Below are 20,082 nucleotides of genomic sequence, written 5' to 3'. Positions count from 1 at the left end.
CCTACGGTCCATCCAGGTGTAGCTTCATCTATGGCTCTATGTAGTATTATTATTTGTGATGCTGGGGATGGAGCCCAGGACCTCAAGCATGTGCCCTAGCAACAGGCCCCACCTCGAGCCCCAATATTCTGTTTCATGGGTTCCCACATTTTGCTTATGTACTCACCTATGACCTTTGGTTCTGGTGAATGAGGCCACTGTGAGTGTGTGGGTGGACAAGGGTCTGTGGCACCCCTGCTCTCTGCTCTCCTGAATTTCCTCTTTATTTCTAACATTACTGTATGGACAGATCATCTATGTATGTAATAGATAATTTTTTTAAAAAGCATGAGGCCCAGCTGGCCTGTCCCCGGAGTCCCTGTGTCCACACAGGGCGAGGGGAAAGGACAAAGAGCAGGCTGTGTCCAGCAGACCACCCGCTCCCAGGTGGAAAGAACATCAGCCATGCACCTCTGCTTTGGGACCAGGAACCAGGCCAGTCTGGTCTCCTGGGAGGCCCAGTTGGCTCAAGGTGGGATGGGGGTGGGGTCATGCGGGTGACTCTGCCTACCAGACACCCAGAGAGGAGGCAGAAGGTCAGTGGTGAAGGTGAAGGAAGACAGAATTCAGGGTACATGGTCCAGCAGGCCACAGTGAGGTGCCCTGGGCCTGAGCAGACCCTCCCTTATCGCCTCATCATGAACAAAGCCAACCAGCCAGGATAACTGGTTCCAGCTGTGTGCCAGCTAAAGTCCCTGTCACTTAGGATTCACCGGCACCAGCTCGTGGGAGGGGGAGAGGATGCGGGAAGTCGGGTAAGAAGGAGACACATGCAGAACTCCCCAGCCCTTTGCAGGCTGGGGTGTCTGGGAGGATGGGGGGCATGGAGAAGGTGTTGGCAAGTGGACAGCCCCTGTTGCTCTGGGAGAAGCCTGCCATCTGCTGGGCAGCTGGAAATCCCTCCTGGGCTGCCATGCCCCCGCCATAGGACAGTGTCTTCTGCCCTTCCCTACATAGGGGCACAGGGACAGCTTAGGGAGAATGTCAGGACCGTGGTGTCCGAAATATGAAAATGGGCCACCACTCTGCAAAGAGCCAAGGGCCCAGGTGGCCCCTCTACCCTCCTGGATCTCCATGTCCCGCGTCCACATCCTGCCCTAGCTGTGGCCACTGCCTGGAGTGTGTCAGCCTGACAAGGACGCCACTCCTGGCTCCCAAGAGCTGCAGCATACAATGGGTCCTTTCACCCCAGGTGGAGCCCCAAAACCTTCCGGGGGGTCCCCCCACACGTCACTGCTGTTCTTGGCAGCTTGTGGTCTGGCAGCTCACAGAGTACTGTCAAGGAGACTCTGAATATGGACTCCGTATTTGTCCTGCTGGTCTCACCCCTGCAGGGGGATGCCAAGGGACATCTTTCCACATTGCCCAAAGTGGGAGAGGCAGTGACCCAGATCAAATAATGGCCCTTGGAACCACGAATCCGTGGAGCATGGTGGGGCCCTGTCACTCGACACCCATCCAGGCAGTCTGCCAGCCTCGGAAGAGAGACGGAGCTACCAAAAATAATCCTCCCCATGTATAAATATTTACGGAAGCAAGACTGAGCCCGATGCCTACAGTCTACCCGCTCTGCCTCGCCACAGCTCCCTAGAGAGCAGGAGAGCCACACTTCCCTCAGTCCCTCCTATGGGGTCCTGGGTCCTGGGTCCCCCTCCATCCCCGGAACGCAGCTGCCTCTGCCAGGGACCCACAAAATGCCACGGCCTCTCCCTCCCCCCAGCCATTTCCAATTCCCAATTCCTCCTCCCCCGCCACCCCACTGGACCCCTCGCTCAGATGGCACAATCTGGCCCCACAGCCCCCCAGGAAAGGTCTGCTTTCTCCACAGGGTCCGACCGCATTTTGGAAACCACTGAGTAAAATGGCACTGAAGTGGTGTTTAGTCCCTGGGGACGGTCTCACTCTCCACTGCCCTTGAGAACCAAGGGCAGGGACGACGCCAAGACAAGTACTGGAGTTCACCACCAGTCTCGGGGCCTGTGCTGGGAAGCCCCTCATCAGGGTGGTCTCACAGGGAGGGTCCCCCACTTTCCCCACCATACAGTGACCTTCCCCCACCTCCCCGGCACAACAGCCAGGCAGAGCTGAGATGTGGCCCAGAGCTCGACTCCGGGCCTGTATGTCACCACCAGCAGCAAAGGAAGGTTGGGGGCTTTCCCAGTGCCAACCTGCCTCCACATGTGGGTTTGGCCAGGTGTGGCAGGGTGTCCTCCTGCTCCACGGTCAAGGAAGTGGTATTTTCCATTCCACAAACACTCATTCTCTGAAGCAAGGAAGCTCATCCTGGATGTGGGGGGGAGGGCCACAGGAGGCCTTTGTGACAATACAGGTGCTTAAGGGACACGGCTGGAGAGGACATGAAGGCAAACAGGACCTAGTGTGAGATGATTCCGGCACAGGACAAGAGCTCCTCTGCCCCTCGCCTCCCCAACTTGTATAGAGGATCTCATCAGGTATTGGGTTTCATTGCGACAGCCAGCCTGGGTCTCCAGAGGCGTCCTGGTGAGCCACCACGTCAGTGCCTCGGGGTGCCGGTGACCTCACAGGAAGATCTCTTGGAAGCTCACGTGGGCCCCAGAGCTGCTGATGCAAGAGAGGGGCCCGGGGCCTCCGGTTTCCGGCTCCCAAGGGCAACGCAGCCACAAGCCGTGCAACCAGGCAGCCAGGTTGCATCAGGGGCCCCAGGGAGCTGTCCCGGTTGGTGGGCTGCAGTGGGACAGGCCCTCCTGCTCAGGGGCTCACGTCCCCAGGGAAGTTGCCTGTCCAGGGACCTGAATTTCCTTGTCTTCGGCTCTGGAGGGTTGAGAGGCTTATTTCCCTGTCCTGGCAGCTCAAACAGAAAGAGGTCATCTTTTAAAGACCTGACAGCTCCCAGTGGGAAGTCAACATAATGGCACCTCTTCAAAACCCAGCCCCCTTGGTGAAATGCTTGCAGGTGACTTCTGGAATCCCCACTCAGAGCTGGAAGGGTCAGGGCTACAGACACCGTAGCAAGGGCACTGGAACCCTCTCCAGACCCTCTCCTAGAAACCACGCGACGATCAAGGACAAAGGAAGAAGGACGTCCAGAGAACAGGGCAGGGGATGGACGCTACCTGTGTAGACCCCCGCTAGCCAGCGCAGGGCCCAAGCCACTCCTGACACCGGCTTGAAATGTGGCCACCCCACACTGAGACCACAAAAGGATAAAGTATAAACTGTCTCTCCCGGACGACTCTATGTTGATCAGCGTTGCAATGATATGCGTACATGGACAGTCACTACAACTCATTCTTTATGCATTTAGAAATGTAGCTGTGAGGGCCAGGTACAGTGGCTCATGCCTGTAATCCCAGCTACTTAGGAGGCAGAGATTGGGAGGATTAAGGTGCCAGGCCAGCAAGAGCCAAAAGTTAGCAAGACCCCATCTCAATGAATAGGCCGGGCCTGGTGGTGCATCCTATTATCACAGACACCTGGGAAGTGTAGGTAGGGTTATCAAGGTCCAGGCTGGCTAAGGCATAAACTTGCAATCCTATTTGAAAAATAACTAAAAGAAAAAGGGTTGGGGGCATGGCCCAAACGCCAGAGCACCTGCCTACCAAGCATGAGGCTGGAACCACAACACAGCCGCGGGCAGAAAAGGGAAGTGGGACACAGATCTGATCCCTCTCCCCAGATGAGCTCAGAATAGGTTGCAGACTTCAGGGTAAAACACGGAGCTGTACAACTTCTAGGAAAAGGCCAGAGCTTCCTTAAAATCTAGGACTGGGGAGGAGATCCTAGACTCGACACATAGGCCTGAACCATTTAAACAAAAATCGAGGCTAGCACTGTGACTCATGCCTGTAATCCCAGATAAAACTTGGTAGGCAGAGATCAGGAACATTGTAGTTTGAGGTGGGCCCCAGGTAAAAAAGTTTGTGAGACCCCATCTCTACAAAAAAAAAAAAAAAAGAAGAAGCAGCTTGACGTGAATGTGTGCATCTATCGTCCCAGGAAGCATGGATAGGAGGATCACAGCCCAGGAGAACACGAGAGACCCTATCCCAAAAATAACTAAGGAAAAAAGGGCTGGGGTGTGTCTCAAGTGGTAAAGCACCTACCTAGCAAGCACAAAGCCCTGAGTTAAAACCCCACTACTGCCAAAAAAAAAGACAAAATGGACTTCAACAAAATTATGGAGTTTTGCTTTCTCAAAGATCTTAAAGCCAGCTACAGACCGAGCAGAATGTTCACAAATCAGATTCAACAGAGGACCCGTTTTTACACATATAAAGAGACCTGCGCCAAAGGGAATGCGTGTGTGTACAGGTGGTGAGTGAGCACCGTACTCACTGGGAAAGGCAAGTGCAAATCACCACGCGGTCTCACCACAGCTATCAGAATAGCTTATAAAAAGAAAAGTAAGACAAGAGAAAAGAATCGAAAAGAAGAAGCTGGGTGCCGTGGTGCCGTGGTGCCGTGGGGCGCGCCTGACATCCCAAGTACAAGAGCATCGTAAAGACAGGATGAGATCCAGACTGACCCAGGTGGAGTCCAAGGCCGCATTCAAAAAAAATACCTAAAGCAAAAAGGGCTGAGGGCATGACTCAAGTGGCAAGGTGCCTGCCTAGCAAGCCTAAGGCTCTGAGTTCAAAACCAGTACCTCCCGAAATACACAAAGGAACTAAGTCACACAGCTCACGCAACATTTCGGCGCCCATCTAGCTGGGGCTGCCTGGGGCTGGCGGAGTGGCTCAAGCAGGGAGAGGGCCTGAATTCAAACCCCAGTCACCAAGAAAATTTTAAATGCAGACAAGAGCTGGGGATGTAGCTCACTGGTAAAGCACTTGCCTAGCATGTGCAAGGCCCTGGGCTCTATCCCCAGCACCAGAAAAACAAATAAACAACAACAAAAAAAGTACAGGCTGCTCTCTGTGTACAGCCCACGAACTAAAAAAATTGTTTTGTTTAAGAGACAGGGTCTTGAGATGTAGCCTAGGCTGGATTTGAACTTGCCTCAACCTTCTGAGCGCTGGGATGGCGGGTGTGCACCACACACTCAGATCTAAAATGTTTTTAAATTAACTGACTTTACTAAACTTGACTCTGTGTTCACTCCTCGCCCCCAGCACCTCCCATCTGTCCAGCTGTTCACATCTTGGATTCTCCGTAGGCACCTGCTACACTGGCTGAACCCGTGTTGACACGGTGTTAGCTACAACCAACGCCCGTGGCTTCCGTCAGAACTCACTCGTGGTGCTTTCAGCCTGCAGGTTTTGACAGATTCATGTATGACCACTACAGTACGGTCAGGCCATTTCCACCCCATGGTCCTCTGTGCCCCGTTCTTCCCTCCCTCCCCCTGAACCTCTGGCAGCTGCTCAGCGTTTTCCTGTCTGTATGGTTTTGCATTTTCCAGTACGGCCGTGGTTGGGGGTCATATGAAGGTAGTAGCCTTTCAGACTGGCCTCTGTCACTTGCAATATACACTGAGGTGTGCTCATGCCTTCCCACAACTTGCCGGCTCACTCCAATTTATCAACAAACAGCATCTCCTTGTCTGGATGGACAACAGCTTGCTTTTCCGCTCACCTGCAGAAGGTCACCTTGGTTGCTCCCATTGGGGCCATGTATGAATAACACTGCTATAAACACTATGTGTTGTTTTGTTTTGTTTTGCAGTACCAGAGTTTGAACTCAGGTCTCACACTTGCTAGGCAGGCGCTCTACCACTTGAGCCACTCTGCCAGCCCTTTAAGGGTTGGGTATTTTTGAGCTAGGGTGTCATGAACCATTTGCCTGGGTTGGCCTCAAACCATGATCCTCCTGATCTCTGCCTCCTGAGTAGCCAGGATTATAGGCAGCAGCCACTGGCACCTGGCTGTGTCTGGGTTTTGTGTGAAGAATGTCCTTGGATATTTTTAAATGTTAAAAAAATCATAAGAAATTCAAAAGCCAGCGTCCATGATAAAGTTCTAATGGATCACGGCTGAGACCGTTTACATGTTTTGGATGGCAGCTTTCACAATACAGGCGTGGGATTGACACGACACAGCAACGACCATTTGGCTCACAAAGCAGAAAATACCAACTCACTGGCCCCAGTCCCTGGGGTAGACGGTGACAGTTTCCCACTGTGAAAGGCCAGGGGAAAAAAATGAACCGAATGAAAGTCCCAACCCCTAAGGGGTCAAAGATCACAAATGTTCTCCCCCTGCCTTTCCCCCTGAATTTGTGGAGTAGGCGCACGCTGCTTTGTCACCATGAAAGCAAATTTCTGTATCTGTTTTGCTCAGTTCCTACCCATCTCTGTGGACTCTGGACCGGACCGACTGGGCTGACAGGACCGGGCCTGCGGCACCATTATTCTTACTCGGTGAAGACAGAAACGAGGGCTTTCCAGGGGGAGGGAGAGTTCATTTAACTTCAGAGTCAGTATCTCAGCCAGGACCTAGGTGAGCTGTGACCTTGTCGAGTGGCCTGGACACTCCACCTCCTCTAAAGCAGGACATTAACAGTGACCTTGGTGTGGTCCAGGGATTAACACAGTGCCCACAGAGCAGGTGATGGGTGAATTGTGTCCTCCACCCAGAAACTCCCAACATGACTTGACTTTCTGGGTGCCATCAGGGGCAGACAAGGTCGTACTGGAGTAGAAGGGACCCTAATCCAATGACTGGTGCCCATACCAGAAGAGGAGAGGACACAGAAAGGCAGAGGCTGGGGTGGCACGGCACAAAGCTGAAAGAGGCAGACAGGACCCTTCCCTAGACCTTGGGATGGAGCCTGACCCTGCAGACACCCTGACTTTGAACTTCTGGCCTCCAGACAGCGAGAGGATAAACTTCTCTTGTTTCTGGTGCTTTGTCATTGCTCTCTGGGACAGCCATACAAAGCCGAGGATGGGGCTGGCAGGCTGCCGAGTGTATAAGGTGCCACCTGTAAGTCCGATCTCCATGGCAACAATTAGCATTCACCCACTCTGTGCAGAGCCCCCTGCACAGAGTTTTACAGGTGGGGGGCTAAGGTCATCCTCGCCTCAGCCCCATTTCCCTGAGGGGGAATTGAGCCACAGAGGTTAAAACTTTGCCAAGAGCACACCCTCCGGATCTTGGGTGGGGCTCAGGCTCACAACTGGGCACCTGGACACAAAACTCACCAGGCCACAGGCCCGGCTGGACCCTGGAGTCCCTCCTGGCCCCGCCCGCAGCCCCTCCCTCTCCAACACCATGAACCATCAAAGGGCCGGGCACTGTCCAGTCCCAGCCCGAATTCTTTGGCAGTTCCTCCGAGATCCTGGAGCCAGGGGCAGCGGTGCCTGCTAATGAGCCCAGAGCTGAGGGTGGCCAGAGAGGAGGGCCCTGTTCACCCAGGCGTCCCCGGTTTCCTGGCCTGGCAACGAGACCTTCTCGTGACACTACAAGCCCTGGCTGTTTCTGGACTAAACCGAGGGCTGTGGGCCGGCCACAGTGCTCAGACCTGCCACTGTCCTTCCTGTGAAAGCTTCTGTGGGACCTGGGGCCGGCCACCCTCCAGGCAGGGGGAGCAGCTGGTGACAGGCCACCTCGACTGGGGCAGGCGGGGGGAGGGAGAAACCGCACAGAGCCTGCCAAGTGCAGCAGAAACATAAGGCAAGATTAGTCTTAGGGAGGTACAGAACAGATTGCGGGATGTCGAGCAATGGGATGTTTTAAAGAAATAAGTCTCAGCTCTCAGTTGCAGGAGCGCAAACAAACCCAAACAGACCCGGGAAGCGGGAAGCTGTGGCCTCCTGAGCCAGGAAGCTGCCGCTGGGGGCTGGAGCCGGGCGGCAGGTGTTCCCAGACCATCCTTAGGGTGCTGGGTGTCACGGGGCATCCTGGGTACCTGAGTTGGCCCACGATGGAGATCAAGGGTGTGGTTCTGAAATCTGGGGGGCCAGGGGATAGACCCCTCCCAGCTCGTCTCTCACTGATTTCTGGCCACTCCATTCCTGAGGTGTCTGGGGGCCCTGCGCTCCTCTTCCCATGGTGGGAATGGTTCCCAGTGTCTGTGGTCCCCATCCCTTCCATACTTGGTCCTTGCTGTGGCTGCAGTGGACTCTTGCGACACCCATTGTCCCTTGGGCCTGGGAATCACAGTGGCATCTCACCTGTTTGCCCTTCCCCTTGGCTGCTCCCCTCCACCCCTCCTTTCTTAGGGCTCCTGTCCTTCATAGGCTGAGCAGCTACTCTGGGAACAGAGGGATGGGAGGGACAGTGGGCTTTTGAGTGGGATCTGTTTACACCGTTTTGCTTCCTTCCTCCCTCCCTTGCCCACCAGGGGACAGGTCTACTCCCGCTGTGGGATATGGCCTGCAAGGTATCTATGGGCAAGGCTGCTCAGTAAACCACCCAAGAGAGGGGTCACACTCCTGCCACCCAGAGCAGGGCTGGGGTGACTGGTGAGCACCAGGGCTCTCTGTGGCAGTGTCCAGGCTCCCACACTTCCAGGCACCCAGTCCTGGCCCCCTATGCTCACCAGTTCCAGAACCTGCTCAGAGATTGCAATTTCTCCCAGAATACTTCACTTCTGTCTCATCAATGATGCTTGGTAAAGTCAATAATAATTCAGCAAGCTGCTGGTGCTGTTGTCACAGACTCCTTTCCCCCTAAAGGCAAAAGCACTTAAGATATCATTTATTTTACCCCTTGCCCCCTGCAGGGTGGGCTGTCCCCTGCTGGGCACTCACAAAGTCAGCAGTAACTCCCCTGAGGGCTCTGCCGACACAGAGCAGTGGCTGCTCCAGCCCCTCCTGCACCCCTACCACCACAGCAGCCACCCTGGGAGGGGCTCCTGTCCCCCTGGTTCCTGACTTTTCCCTCTCTTTTCCAACAGAGACCTTCCCGGGCCTGTTCTGTGCTGGGAACTTAACCCCAGGACTGTCCCTCCCAGACGCGTGTCTGGCCACACGTACGGCTGTGAAACTTGAAATCCACTGAGCATTAGTGAAGTGAGCTGGAGGGCACTGGGGCACGCACACTGGGCCCTGGGCCCTCGTGAAGCAGCAGCACTGTCTCAAACACACTGGGAAAGTGGGGTGCGCTTGGGGCCCTTGGGAAGTGTCCTCCGGAAGTCACCTGCAGGGCCTGCGGCTTCAGCAGGAGGGAGGAGCATTCTAGCTGGAAGGAGCAGGGCTGAGGGACACGAAGGCTGCTGGGGTCTGAACCACCCCACGTGCACTGGGAAGAGCAGAGCGGACAGACGGTCGGAGCAGCAGGTGGGCTTCATTGTCTGCTCACTCCTGCCCACCTGTGGCTGGGCCCAACTTGCCGGCTGGAGTGAGCTGGCAGAAACACTGCACCCTGGAAACCACAAGAGGCGGCCACAACCCTGTAGGAAAGGCCACCCAATCCAGCCCATGACCCTGAATGCCATCCTTCACTAGGGCCAGCACCACACCAAGAAGGAGGAGAATCAAGAGAGACAACAGTGGGAAAATAGCACCTCTGGGGACTGATGAGGACTGATGGAGGCAGGGACTAATCACTAGAGACTGACAGAGGCAGGGACCAATCACTGAGAACTGATGGAGGCAGGGACCAATCACGGAGGACTGATGGGGGCAGGGACCAATCATTGAGGACTGATGGGGGCAGGGACCAATCACAGGACTGATGGGGGGCAGGGACTGAAGAGGCCAGGCCATCAGCAGCATCTCCCTGGGTGGACCTTACTGACTGCATGGCATTATTCATTAGCAATATGTAAGACATCCCCAAGAGTGCAGGGCGTTATTTTTAAAAATTGGTTTTCTCTAAGCTCACATCTATTAATCCCAGCTACTCAGGAGGTGGAGGTAGGAGGATCACAGTTGGAATTTAGTCCCAGGCAAAAGCCAAAGACCCTAGCTCAACAAACAAGCTGGGCATGGTGGTCCAATTCTGTAGCCCCAGCTACTTGGGAGGTGTAGGTAGGAGGACTGTGGTCTGAGGGGGCCCTGGGCAAAAGTGCAAGCCCCTACCTTAAAAAAAAAACTAAAGCAAAGAGGGCTGGGGCATGGCTCAAGTGGTAGAGCACCTGCCTAGCAAACACAAGACCCTGAGTTCAAACCCCAGTACTGCCAAAAAAAGAAATAGGAAAACATAGATTTTCATCCTAAGATTACTATAATCACATGATAAAATGTTTCAAAATTAAGAAAAGAAAAAATGCCTCCCAAATGCACTCTGCTGACACGCTGGCACTTGTTCTTCTCGGCCTCTATCCAATATGGCCACTGGCACCATTTTCCACTTAAACTTTTCTTTTTGGTGGGGCTGGGGTTTGAACTCAGGGCTTCAAGTTTGCAAAAGAAGTGCTCTACCACTTGAGCCACACCTCCAGCCCATTTTGCTCTGGTTATTTTGGAGATGGGGGTGGGGTGTCTCTCAAACTGTTTGCCTGGGCTGGCCTCGAACTGCAGTCCTCCTGATCTCAGCCTCCTAAGTAGCCAGAATTGCACGTATGCGCACAGGCGCCCGGCTTGCCACTTAAACTTATGTTAATCAACAGGACATAAATTAGAAACCTGGCTTCTCACGTGCACATACCATGCTACAGGGGCCCAACAGCTGCACAAGCAAGTGGTACTGTGCTGGACGACCCAGATCTGGACATGTCCATCCCGGTGGATGTCCTGCCGGGCAGCGCTGCCGTGCGCACCTCGCTCACACCCCAGCCTGTCCACGGTTTAGTCGTGGTGTGCAGTCACCCTTCCCCCTGCTCTGTTTCTGATGCACGCCGAACTCCCGGGCCGTGGCACAGGCCTCTTGACCCCGTGGATTCTTGCACCCGGTGCTGCCACGGTTCTGAACCTTGCAAAGGCAGCCGGCGTTCCCCCTCACAAACACGGGGACCCAGGAGCACACCCACAAAGCCAGGGTCGGCCGAGCCGGTGGGGAAGCTTATCTGACTCACTTCCTTCTCTGGGTTATTTTCCTTTCTTCCCCACTCTGAAGAACACCGTGTCATTGCGGTGAACGTTTCTCTTGTGCCTTGGGTTATTTCTTAGGATGAGCTCTGAAGAGGCATTTGTGCTCAGAAAGGCAAAGCTGCCTGCCGGCTGCTGGTCCAGCAGGTCCCCAGGTCAGGGCCACCTGACCCATGTGGGCACACAGGGGCCTTGCTGGCTGGCTCCCTGAACAGAAGTGAATGACGGTGATGCCCATGGGCCCTGCCTGGTGACATCCTCAGCCCCATCAGAGCCTGGTTGCTGGCCGCAGAGAAGGGAGGGACTAGCGGGCTCCCCGAACCCAGGCCCTGCTCGCAAGAGCCCAGGCAATCGGAGGCCGGTCTGTTAGATGGGTCGGAGGCAACCCACCTCCAAGGAGACCTTGGTGAGTCACAGACTTCCCAGCTATCATTGTGCTGGGGACCAGAGGGTCACAGGAAGACCTCAGGCTTGGCAGGTGGCCTGACTTTCTGGGAACCTGCCCAACTGCACCCTACAGGCAGCACACAAACGTGTAGAGCCCAGGGGACACGGCCAGGCTTTTAACTGCTCAGCTCTTCTGAGCGGTTAAAAAATGAAATAAATGAAAATGTTTGGGTGCTCTGCCATTGCCAGGGCCAGAGCCCAGCCCAGCCAGCTAGTCAGCCTGCACGTGTAGTTCTTCAGTGCTGCCACTAGAGGGCGCCCGTGAGCCAGTGTACCTGCCCTGCCCTCCTGGAGCTCAAGGCCCAGGTAACTAGGCTGTCTGACTCCAGGAAGGGCACTTGGTGCAGGCAAAGCCAATCCCGGCCCTGATGCCCGCCCTGTCCCAGCACACAAGGCCCTTCCTCTCTCTCCAGGACTACTTCACGGTGGTGGTTCTCAAGTCTCCTGCAATTGGAAACCCTTGGGGCTCAGACACCCCGCCCCTCCAAGTCGTGCTGGTTTACGCGGACTGCATGTGGTCAGGCATCGGGACTTTCAGAAGCTGCCCAGTGGGTTCCCGTGAGTGATCCAGTTGGGGATGGCTGTTGTAAATATCCAATACAACCTGCCATGGAGCACCAGGTGCCACAGGGGATGAGGACCGGGCAAGGAGCACCATCTTTGCTTTCAAGGGCCCAAGACAGCACACTGGGCATAAGAAGGAAAAAGCAAGCTGGAGAAATGGAGAGCCCAGGGCCCCCTTCTACATGAAAGCGTCTGGCAGTCTGTCGTGCGTGACGTGTGACAGGGTGGGAGCTGGGCCACTGTGCCTCCACGTCACACTCCTTCTGACTTGAAGACAGGTGAGTTCACACCATCCCTGGATGGAAGCACGGGCTCCCAGGAGGCAGGGAGGGGTGCCTGTCCTGTCCATCTTTTCCCAGCTCAGAGCTGCTCCTGACTGTGGGCTAGGGACTGGATGTGTTCTCTGTGTCTCCTGAGAGCTCCTGTGCTGGGAACTTGAACCTCACAGTGGCTGTGTTGAGAAGTGGTGGAGCCTTCGAGACTAGGGCCTAGTGCAGGACCATTAGGTCACTGAGAAGAAATCAATGTGGTTCTCCCGGTTGTTCTTCTCTGGAGGGTTGTTATGAAACAGTAAGCCCAGGCTGGAGGTGCGGCTCAAGCTGTAGAGCGCCTGAGTGCAAACCCCATACAGCACCGTCCACTCCAAAAAACAGCAAGCCCAGCCCCTCCCCGTGCTCTGGTTTCTGACAACCTCAGCCATGACGTGATGTAGCTGACAGGGCCCTCACCAGAAGCTGAATCAAGGGGATGCTGGTTCTCAGATGTCTTAGGGTTCTAAACCGTAGGCTAAATACACCTTTGTTCTTTATATATACGCCCAGGCTCAGGAGTTTTGTTATAGGAACAGAAAACGGACAAACACAGTGTGCGCATCGAACCTCACTCAGCTAGACTGCAGAGGTGGGAGGGAAGGGCAGGCACCATGGGCCCGTTGGGGACGCCATGGCAGGGAGTGCAGCCGGAAGGATGAGCAGCTGTGAGGCCCAAAAGCGTTTCCTGCACTTCATAGTAAGGGGGGACAGGAGCGAGTGACAACTCCCATGCCAGCCTCTGGTGAAAGCTGGCTTTGGGGCCAGGCTCACTGATCACACACTCAACCCCCACACTGACCAGCCCTTCAAGGGGCTTTGCGCTGAGTTTCACACCTGTGGATCTGTTTCGGGTGCCTGAGATCACAACCAGCAGGTGAAGCCAGGGTGTCAGTTTCCCAAGGTCACACTGTGCCTCCTGACAGCTGCAGGCAGGGTGGGCGGCCTTGGGCAAGCTGGGCCCCCGTGGGGAGAGACGTGCAGGGAGAGGAGCGTCCCCCATCGGCTCACACGAAGGCCCCGCCAGAGCTGAGTCTCACACACACGTTGGCTGGTTAGGGGCAGGAGGCGGTCAGGGAACCCACGGCGGGGAGTACAGTGTGTTGACAAAGAGGCCAGGGCTCAAGTACAGGTGTGTCCAGGAGGGTGGGGCCACAGAGCGAGCAAGGGCCACTTAGCCACTAGAGAGAGCCCAGTTGCATCCCTGGCCTCCACCACTGGAATTCAACCACACCCTACCCTCAGCTATGACAAAAACACCTCCTGTTGGTGCCACTTGTCCCCTGGGGACAGACTCCACCCTGGATGAGAATCACTACTCCAGAAGCCACCGAGACACCTGGACATCAGGGCAGTGTGAAAGGTCCATGGTTTGGGGTCTCCAGAGCAGCCAGGGTAAACAGCCACCAAGCAGAGGGCGGGGAATGGGAACTGGGTGTGCCTGCCCACAATGTTACTATGCCTTCCTTACAGGGGGAAACTGAGGCTACAGGCTCACACCAACCAGGGGTGCCAGGGCTCAGCCAGCAAGCAGCTCCCACATTCCCAAATCCAAGCTCCTGACCAGTGGGGCTGCCCGACAGGGCAGGTTCTGGTTCGAGTTTTTCACTACTTCCCCAACCAAAGACCATAGGCCACAGCTGTCACCAGTCTGGGGCAGAGCAAGGGAGAAGGCGAGGCAAGGACACTTTTTGCTCCCCCTAGGCCCTGAGGTGCCTGGACACCCACTGACACCATTGCACTGCCAGCATGGCACCACCAGGGGGCGCGCTGACTGAGCCGCACCGGGAGACCCAGTCAGTTCCTGCCAGGACACCGCAGGGCTCAGCAAGGCTCAGTGGGCCCTGGAGTCCTCGCGGCCGACGGCTCTCAACTGCAACAGTCATGGCTTCTCTCTGGAGCTCTAATGGACCACATCTTATTGCGGAGTAAAATCAGGACAAGATCCATCTCGCCTTCCTTCTGGTGGAGCCAGAGAGGCGTCCTGTGTCCCTCTGCCCTGCTCTGGGCCACCTGGCTTATCACAGTGGTCCGCGTGACCGTGTGTGCTCCAGCCCTGAATAAGACCCAGCAAGGTTCAAATCCAGGCCGGGCTGTGCAGTGGCTGGTGCCCTCCGGCAAGCCACTTACCTTCTCTAAGCCTCCCTTCTCCCTTCCATGAAAAGGGGATAAGACTGGGACCTGTCTCCCCTGGCCTGGAGTCACCGAAAGCATAAAGAAACACCATCTTCAGCCTGCTGACCCTGTGCCCTGTGGAGCTCAGGCCATCAATAACAGCATGTGCTGACCAGCAAAGGACAGCCGGCTCTTACCACTGCCTGTCATTCTCGCCATGATCTACCTACATCTAGTGAGAAAGTATCATGTCCAGAGCATACGGAGATGCTGGGCTCCGACGTGCCCACCTGGGCTTTCTCTGTTTCCCTGGGCTGGTGTGTGCCCACCTCTGTGAGCCCTGAGGACCCAGACTACACTGAGTGGCGAATCCTGTGACAGTCCTCCTCCATCAAGGTCCTCTCCTTGGGCTCCAAGGCCAGAGAGCCCACTGCAAGGTACAGGTCCACCTCCTGCCCACTCGTGACCCAGGAAAACGTGCATATGCCACAGAGTTCACCCACAGGGAGCCGGGTGCCCCAGCTCCCTGTGGGTCCACAGCCGTCTCTGTGGCTACATTCCCATCTCTGCGGCTGGAGGAGCCCCAGTGGGCCCGGTCACGAGCCTGGTGTGCTCCCTGCCTCATGAGAACAGAAGGACTCAGGACTCCTGAAGACATGGCCTTAGTCAGGGGTGGTCAGACCTGGCGGCTACCGTGTAGTCCTGGGTAAGTCTGCAAATGGGAGAGACAGCTGCAAGACGGCAAGGACACAGCACTTCGCATCCTCGTCACCTGGCAGGGCCTCAGAGATGGGACCCGAGCCTGCAGCAGTTGCAGGACTGGGCAGGTAGGTGGGCAGGGTGACCAGGCGCCCGCTTCCCACAGCCAGGGTCAGACCTGGGGGCCCCGGAATTCGGAACTCACCTGCCCTCGCTCTCCAGGAACGCTGAGCTGCTGCCCTCTCCAAGAGCCGCACTGATGGGCGAGAGGCAGAAGGGCGAAGAGAAGGCGTCCGAGTCTGAGTCGAAGGAGCTGCCCCTGCTCACGCCATCGGCCAACAGCTCCAAGGAGCCCTCTTCCTCCCCAGTCTCGGGCCGTGGCTCCCGGCCATCCTCAGTCCCATCCTGAGAACCGACCGTAGATAAGATTCCGGAGTCGCTGTGGGCTGGCTTTGAGGCGGGGAGGGGACTGTCCACCCCTGGGCCCTGGGCCAGCTTCTCCCCATCCTCGGGCGATGGGCTGATGTGCCCAGTGTCCTGGGTACTCTGGGCCACCACCAGGATATCCTCATCTTTGGGGGTCAGGGTGGGCCTTGGCTCCATGGGGGAGGCCTGGTGGGGAGCCCCCAAGCTTGGGGTGTGCCGGCGCCGAGGGCGGGGTGCCTGGTGCACGGGGGAGCTCTCGGGAGTGATGTAACGCAGGGCCTCCTCATCCTGCCTCTGGATGCGGGAGTTGGGGACCCACGCGAGGATGAGCGTGGTCCCCAGGAGTTCATCCTTCTCCAGGTACAAGCCCAGGTAGCCTGTGGGAGTCACGCACAGGTGGTTAGTGAGGCCGTGCGGGCTGTGAGCAACTTAGGCTGTTCCTGGGGCACCCGGCAGGGCACGAGTCTTGCCCCACACAGAATGCCCCAGTGCACAGGGCTGAGCCACTCATGGATCTAGGTGATGGGTATTTTCTAAGCCCGTGGACTTCCAGCAGGTCTGGGCACTGGCCCCGAGCACCGGCCTGTTGCGCAGAACCAGTTCTGCTGGGCTCAGAACCCCTGACTGACCATCCTGCTGCCGGCGTTCAGCCCCCATATCTGGGTGAGCCCAGCGGGCCCTGCTGTGCCCGTGGGTCGCCCTTTTCCAGTTCACAACAAGGACAAATCCAAGATGGCAGTGCCTGACCTTCTCCGATCGGCTGTGCCACTGTTACTTTTTTTTTGTCTTTTCAGTACAGTGTTTTGGAGGAAGGGGTTTTTCCTTTTTAAAATTTTTAAACTTTTTAAATTTTTTGCGGTACTGGGGTTTGAACTCGGGGTTTCATGCTTGCAAAGCAGGCACTCTACCACTTGAGCCATACCTCCAGCCCATTTTGCTCTGATTATTTTGGAAACGGGGTCTCTTAAACCATTTGCCCAGGCTTGGCCTCAAACACTGGCCTCAAATGGTGATCCTCCCAATCTCAGCCTCCTAAGTAATTAGGATTACAGGCATGAGCCACAAACACCCAGCTGGGAGCATTTCTTTAAATACTTCATTAGTATAACTTAAACTCTGCCCTGTTTGATAACTTACTCATCTAGGACTCCATTGAAACAAAATTTGCACAGCGAAATGCTCCCTTCTCAAGGTCATTCATTGCTTTTAAATACCTTGAAAACACGGCGTGGTAGCCATGCCTGTAACCCCATCCCTCAGAGGGCTGAGGCAGGAGGATCCAGGTTCAAGGCCAGCCTGGGGTACATTGATATAAGTAAGTATTTGCACATGTGGGCCTCAGGCCGCACTCCTGCCCCGGCCCCAGGAGAAGAGAGGAAGCAAGACTCTCTGGCAGCCCAGGGAGCAGTAGGAAGGCGTGTGGGGAGCCTGGCCCTGTGTGCGCCAGGGCCATTTGGCCTCTCTGAGCACCTATGTCCTCCTCCACCGAAGGCCGCAGTGCCAGTGGAACACACCGACACAGGAATAAAGTGGTGCATTTACTTGTTGAATGTCACCACACGAATGACGAAGGGCCGTGCAGGCCTCTGGCATCACACTGTTCCCTCCTCAGGGGCAGCAGGGCTGAGGGACTCACGCAGCTCGCTGTGAGCTGGATCTAGCACCCCGTCCGCCTCCGGAGGCCCAGCCAGTCATCTACAGGACTTGTTAGAGCCAAACGCTCCTGTCTTTCCTGGGCACTGTGGCCATGGCCCCTCTGGACCCTGACTCAGAACCCCAGGGAGCCTGAGAGTGCCCGGAGTGGCCGCAGGTGATGCAGAGTTCCAGCACAGTTCTGGAAAGTTCCCTTCATGTCTCCCCCTGCAGAGCCAGCAGAGAATCCTGGTCCGTAATTCCCACAGGGTGAGCGCCCACGGCAGAGGCAAATGGACCAGTGACTTCCTGAGGACTTCTCCTATTACTCCCAGCTTTGAGCCCTCTCCTCCCCAGGACTGTGACCTCGGGCCTCCCCTCCCGCCTCACCTGGGTGGTGCTCCCCCAGCCCCTGCAGGCCCTCGGGCGGGTGCACGCAGACGTTGTTCTTGGAGTAGATGATCTCCCCATCCAGGACCGAGAGGGACCCCCCACCACCAGTGAGGGTCAGGAGGTCTGAGGTTTTGGGGGAGGCCCGACGAAGGAGGCGGCCCAGAGGCATTGCCGGGCACGTGTTTCCATCCTCCGCGTGCTTGGGCCCAGGCAGGGCTCGTCAGACCTGCTGGGGAGGAAGAGAGGGGTACACCACGGTCAAGGCCACGGGCAAGGCCACGGGCAGTGCAGGGCGTCTGCGGGGCTGCATCCTGCCTCATGCCATCAGACGCCCTGCTGGCACAGGGGTACCCGCAGGGCAGGCCGGGGTCTCCACCTCGGCTGGCCATTCTTTGTCCTGGGTGTAACCTCCCCCTTGCCACTGCACCTCTCTGCCTGGTGTGACAGCCAAAAGTGTTTGTAGACACTGCCGGATCACCTGCCGGGAACGCTAGGCTGCAGGAAACCTGTTTCCAAGGGGCAATCTCAGAACCCTCCGGGTTTCTCCCTGCGCAGTTTCCACCATGCCATCAGCAGTGAGCCTCTCCTCTCCTCCCTGCACCTCTTGTCCCTTCCTCCTTCCTGTCCCTCTGGCCTCCTCCTCTCCCACCCTGAGTACTCCCGGCATACCGGTGCCTAGGGTGTCACACGTATTTGAAGAACCTGAGTTTCCATACAATCATTAAAACAAACAAACAAACAAACAAAAAAAAAACCCCAGAAACAAGAGGAACAGAATCCAGAACACATAAAGAACTAAAAGGCACCACGAGATGAACCAATGTCCCACCAGAGAAAACGCGGGGTCACACAGGAGGAAAACCAAAACGCCGAGAACGATCAAAAGGGACTTGACTTCTAGTGGCTCACGTTTATGGTGCTGCAAAAGCAACATCAGCTGGAAGCCAAACTTCAGGTTTTGGCGGTACTGAGGTTTGAACTCAGGACCTCACGCTTCCCGGGCAGACGCTCTACCACGTGAACCACTCCGCCAGCTCCAAGCATCAGCTTTGGAATTTGGGTCCTTTCCCGCGCTGGTGATGTTTGGCCATACTTTCTTCTTGACTTAGAATATTTTCAGGGTGTGTTGTGACGTGACCCCATCACCAATTGAGGAGGTTGTTCCCAGTGTGTGTAGGATGTAGCTGGTGACCAAAGCATTTGGAAGACTCTCGAGAAGCCGCTGCAACCTGTCGTGGGAGGGGACACCGGGAGGACACTCCGGCAGTGGGTTTGCACCAACAACAGTTGGGAACCGCCAAAGGCCTGGGCAGCAGCGAGAATCAGCAGAGGTTTGCACGAGGATGGTATCTCAGCCATGACATCGTCTGTCCAAACGAAGGCACAGGCACCCCATGGTGCTGTGTCCAGGTCATGGGTTATGGCCGTCCAGGCCTCGGGGCACGGTTGGCAGGTGCAGGCCAGCTTCGTAAGAGTGTGCAGGGGCCAGGTTGGGCGTGGTGGCTCACGCCTGTAATCCTAGCTACTTGGGAGACAGAGATCAGGAGGGTCACCGTTCAAGCCCAGCCTGGCATAGAGTTCTCAAGACCCCATCCTAACCAGAAAAAGCTGGGCGTGGTGGTGTGCACCTGTGGTCTCAGCTACGCAGGAGGTGGAAAATGGAGGATCACCTTCCAGCCAGCCTGGGCATAGAGCCAGACCCTATCTCAAAAAATAACTAAAGCAAAATGGGCTGGGGGGCACGGCTCAAATGGTAGAGCGCCTGCCTAGCAAGCACGAGGCACTGAGTTCAAATCCCAGTACTACGGGGGCAGGGGGCAATGAAGGAGAATGGTGGAGGCAGTGAATACAGGTACGAGATAGTTGATATACTGGAAGAACTTTTGTAAATGCCACAAGGTACCCCACCCAGCTCAACAATAAAAAAAAAGCAATAAAAATAATGAAGCCTGCAAGGGGCCTGGGCTGGGAGCGACTCACAGAGGCTTCAGTGTCACCTCTTTGAAACACCTGAGGCCAATATGATAAAAATTATCAGCTGCCGACAAAATGTGGTGCTGTGGAATATTATTCATCCCTCAAAAGGAAGGAAATTCCTTCCTTCCACACTGCTACACTGTGGAAGGGGCTTGAGGACATCATGCCAGTGAAACACTGCTATGCTAACGACAGAGACGTTCCGAGCAACTTGTCACCAGGGACACCTGCTGTGCGAACGCTACACACTGTGCTTACGCAAGCTGATACGGCTACACCGTCCCTTGGGCATACAGAATGTCATGGGACCCCCCCCCTCAGCACATATGTGACTGTAAGCCAGGCACAAATGACAAGCACTGAGTGACTCCACTCACAGGCGGTCCCTAGACGGTAGGGTGGAGGTGGCCCGGGGCTGGGGCGGGGGACAGTCTGGAGTCTGGGTGCTGAGTGCTGCTCTGTGTGCACTCGCACACTGTGTCACGGTTGGGGTGCTGGGTTTTGATCTGTCTGCATCTGTCACTTTTCTCCAAAAATCTAGAGTCGATCGAGGGTGCTGCCTAAACCTGCTCACCTCTGGGCTTGGCT

General features: G+C 56.0%; 1 protein-coding gene across 8 annotated transcripts in view; it reads right to left on the bottom strand.

Moving 5' to 3' along the window:
• Tbc1d16 (TBC1 domain family member 16) overlaps positions 1 to 20,082 on the bottom strand; it is a 76,927-nt gene that overhangs the window by 41,795 nt on the left and 15,050 nt on the right. For 5 of the 8 annotated variants that reach the window (XR_012438404.1, XM_074044959.1, XM_074044963.1 and 2 more), the window contains exons 2-3: positions 17,515 to 17,746; positions 15,272 to 15,869 (exon numbers count right to left, since the gene is read on the bottom strand). Coding sequence is in view for 7 of the 8 variants with exons in the window: in XM_074044959.1 (XP_073901060.1) it covers positions 15,272 to 15,869; positions 17,515 to 17,686 (770 nt within the window). In the remaining variant the exon portion in view is untranslated. Of the gene's footprint in view, positions 1 to 15,271; positions 15,870 to 17,514; positions 17,747 to 18,426; positions 19,040 to 20,082 lie in introns of all 8 variants that reach the window. The other 3 variants (XM_074044962.1, XM_074044961.1, XM_074044960.1) reach the window with 3 other exon arrangements.

This window comes from Castor canadensis, chromosome 11 (genome assembly GCF_047511655.1).
Source record: "Castor canadensis chromosome 11, mCasCan1.hap1v2, whole genome shotgun sequence".
NCBI lineage: Eukaryota > Metazoa > Chordata > Mammalia > Rodentia > Castoridae > Castor > Castor canadensis.
This window is presented reverse-complemented; position numbering and strand designations above follow the sequence as displayed.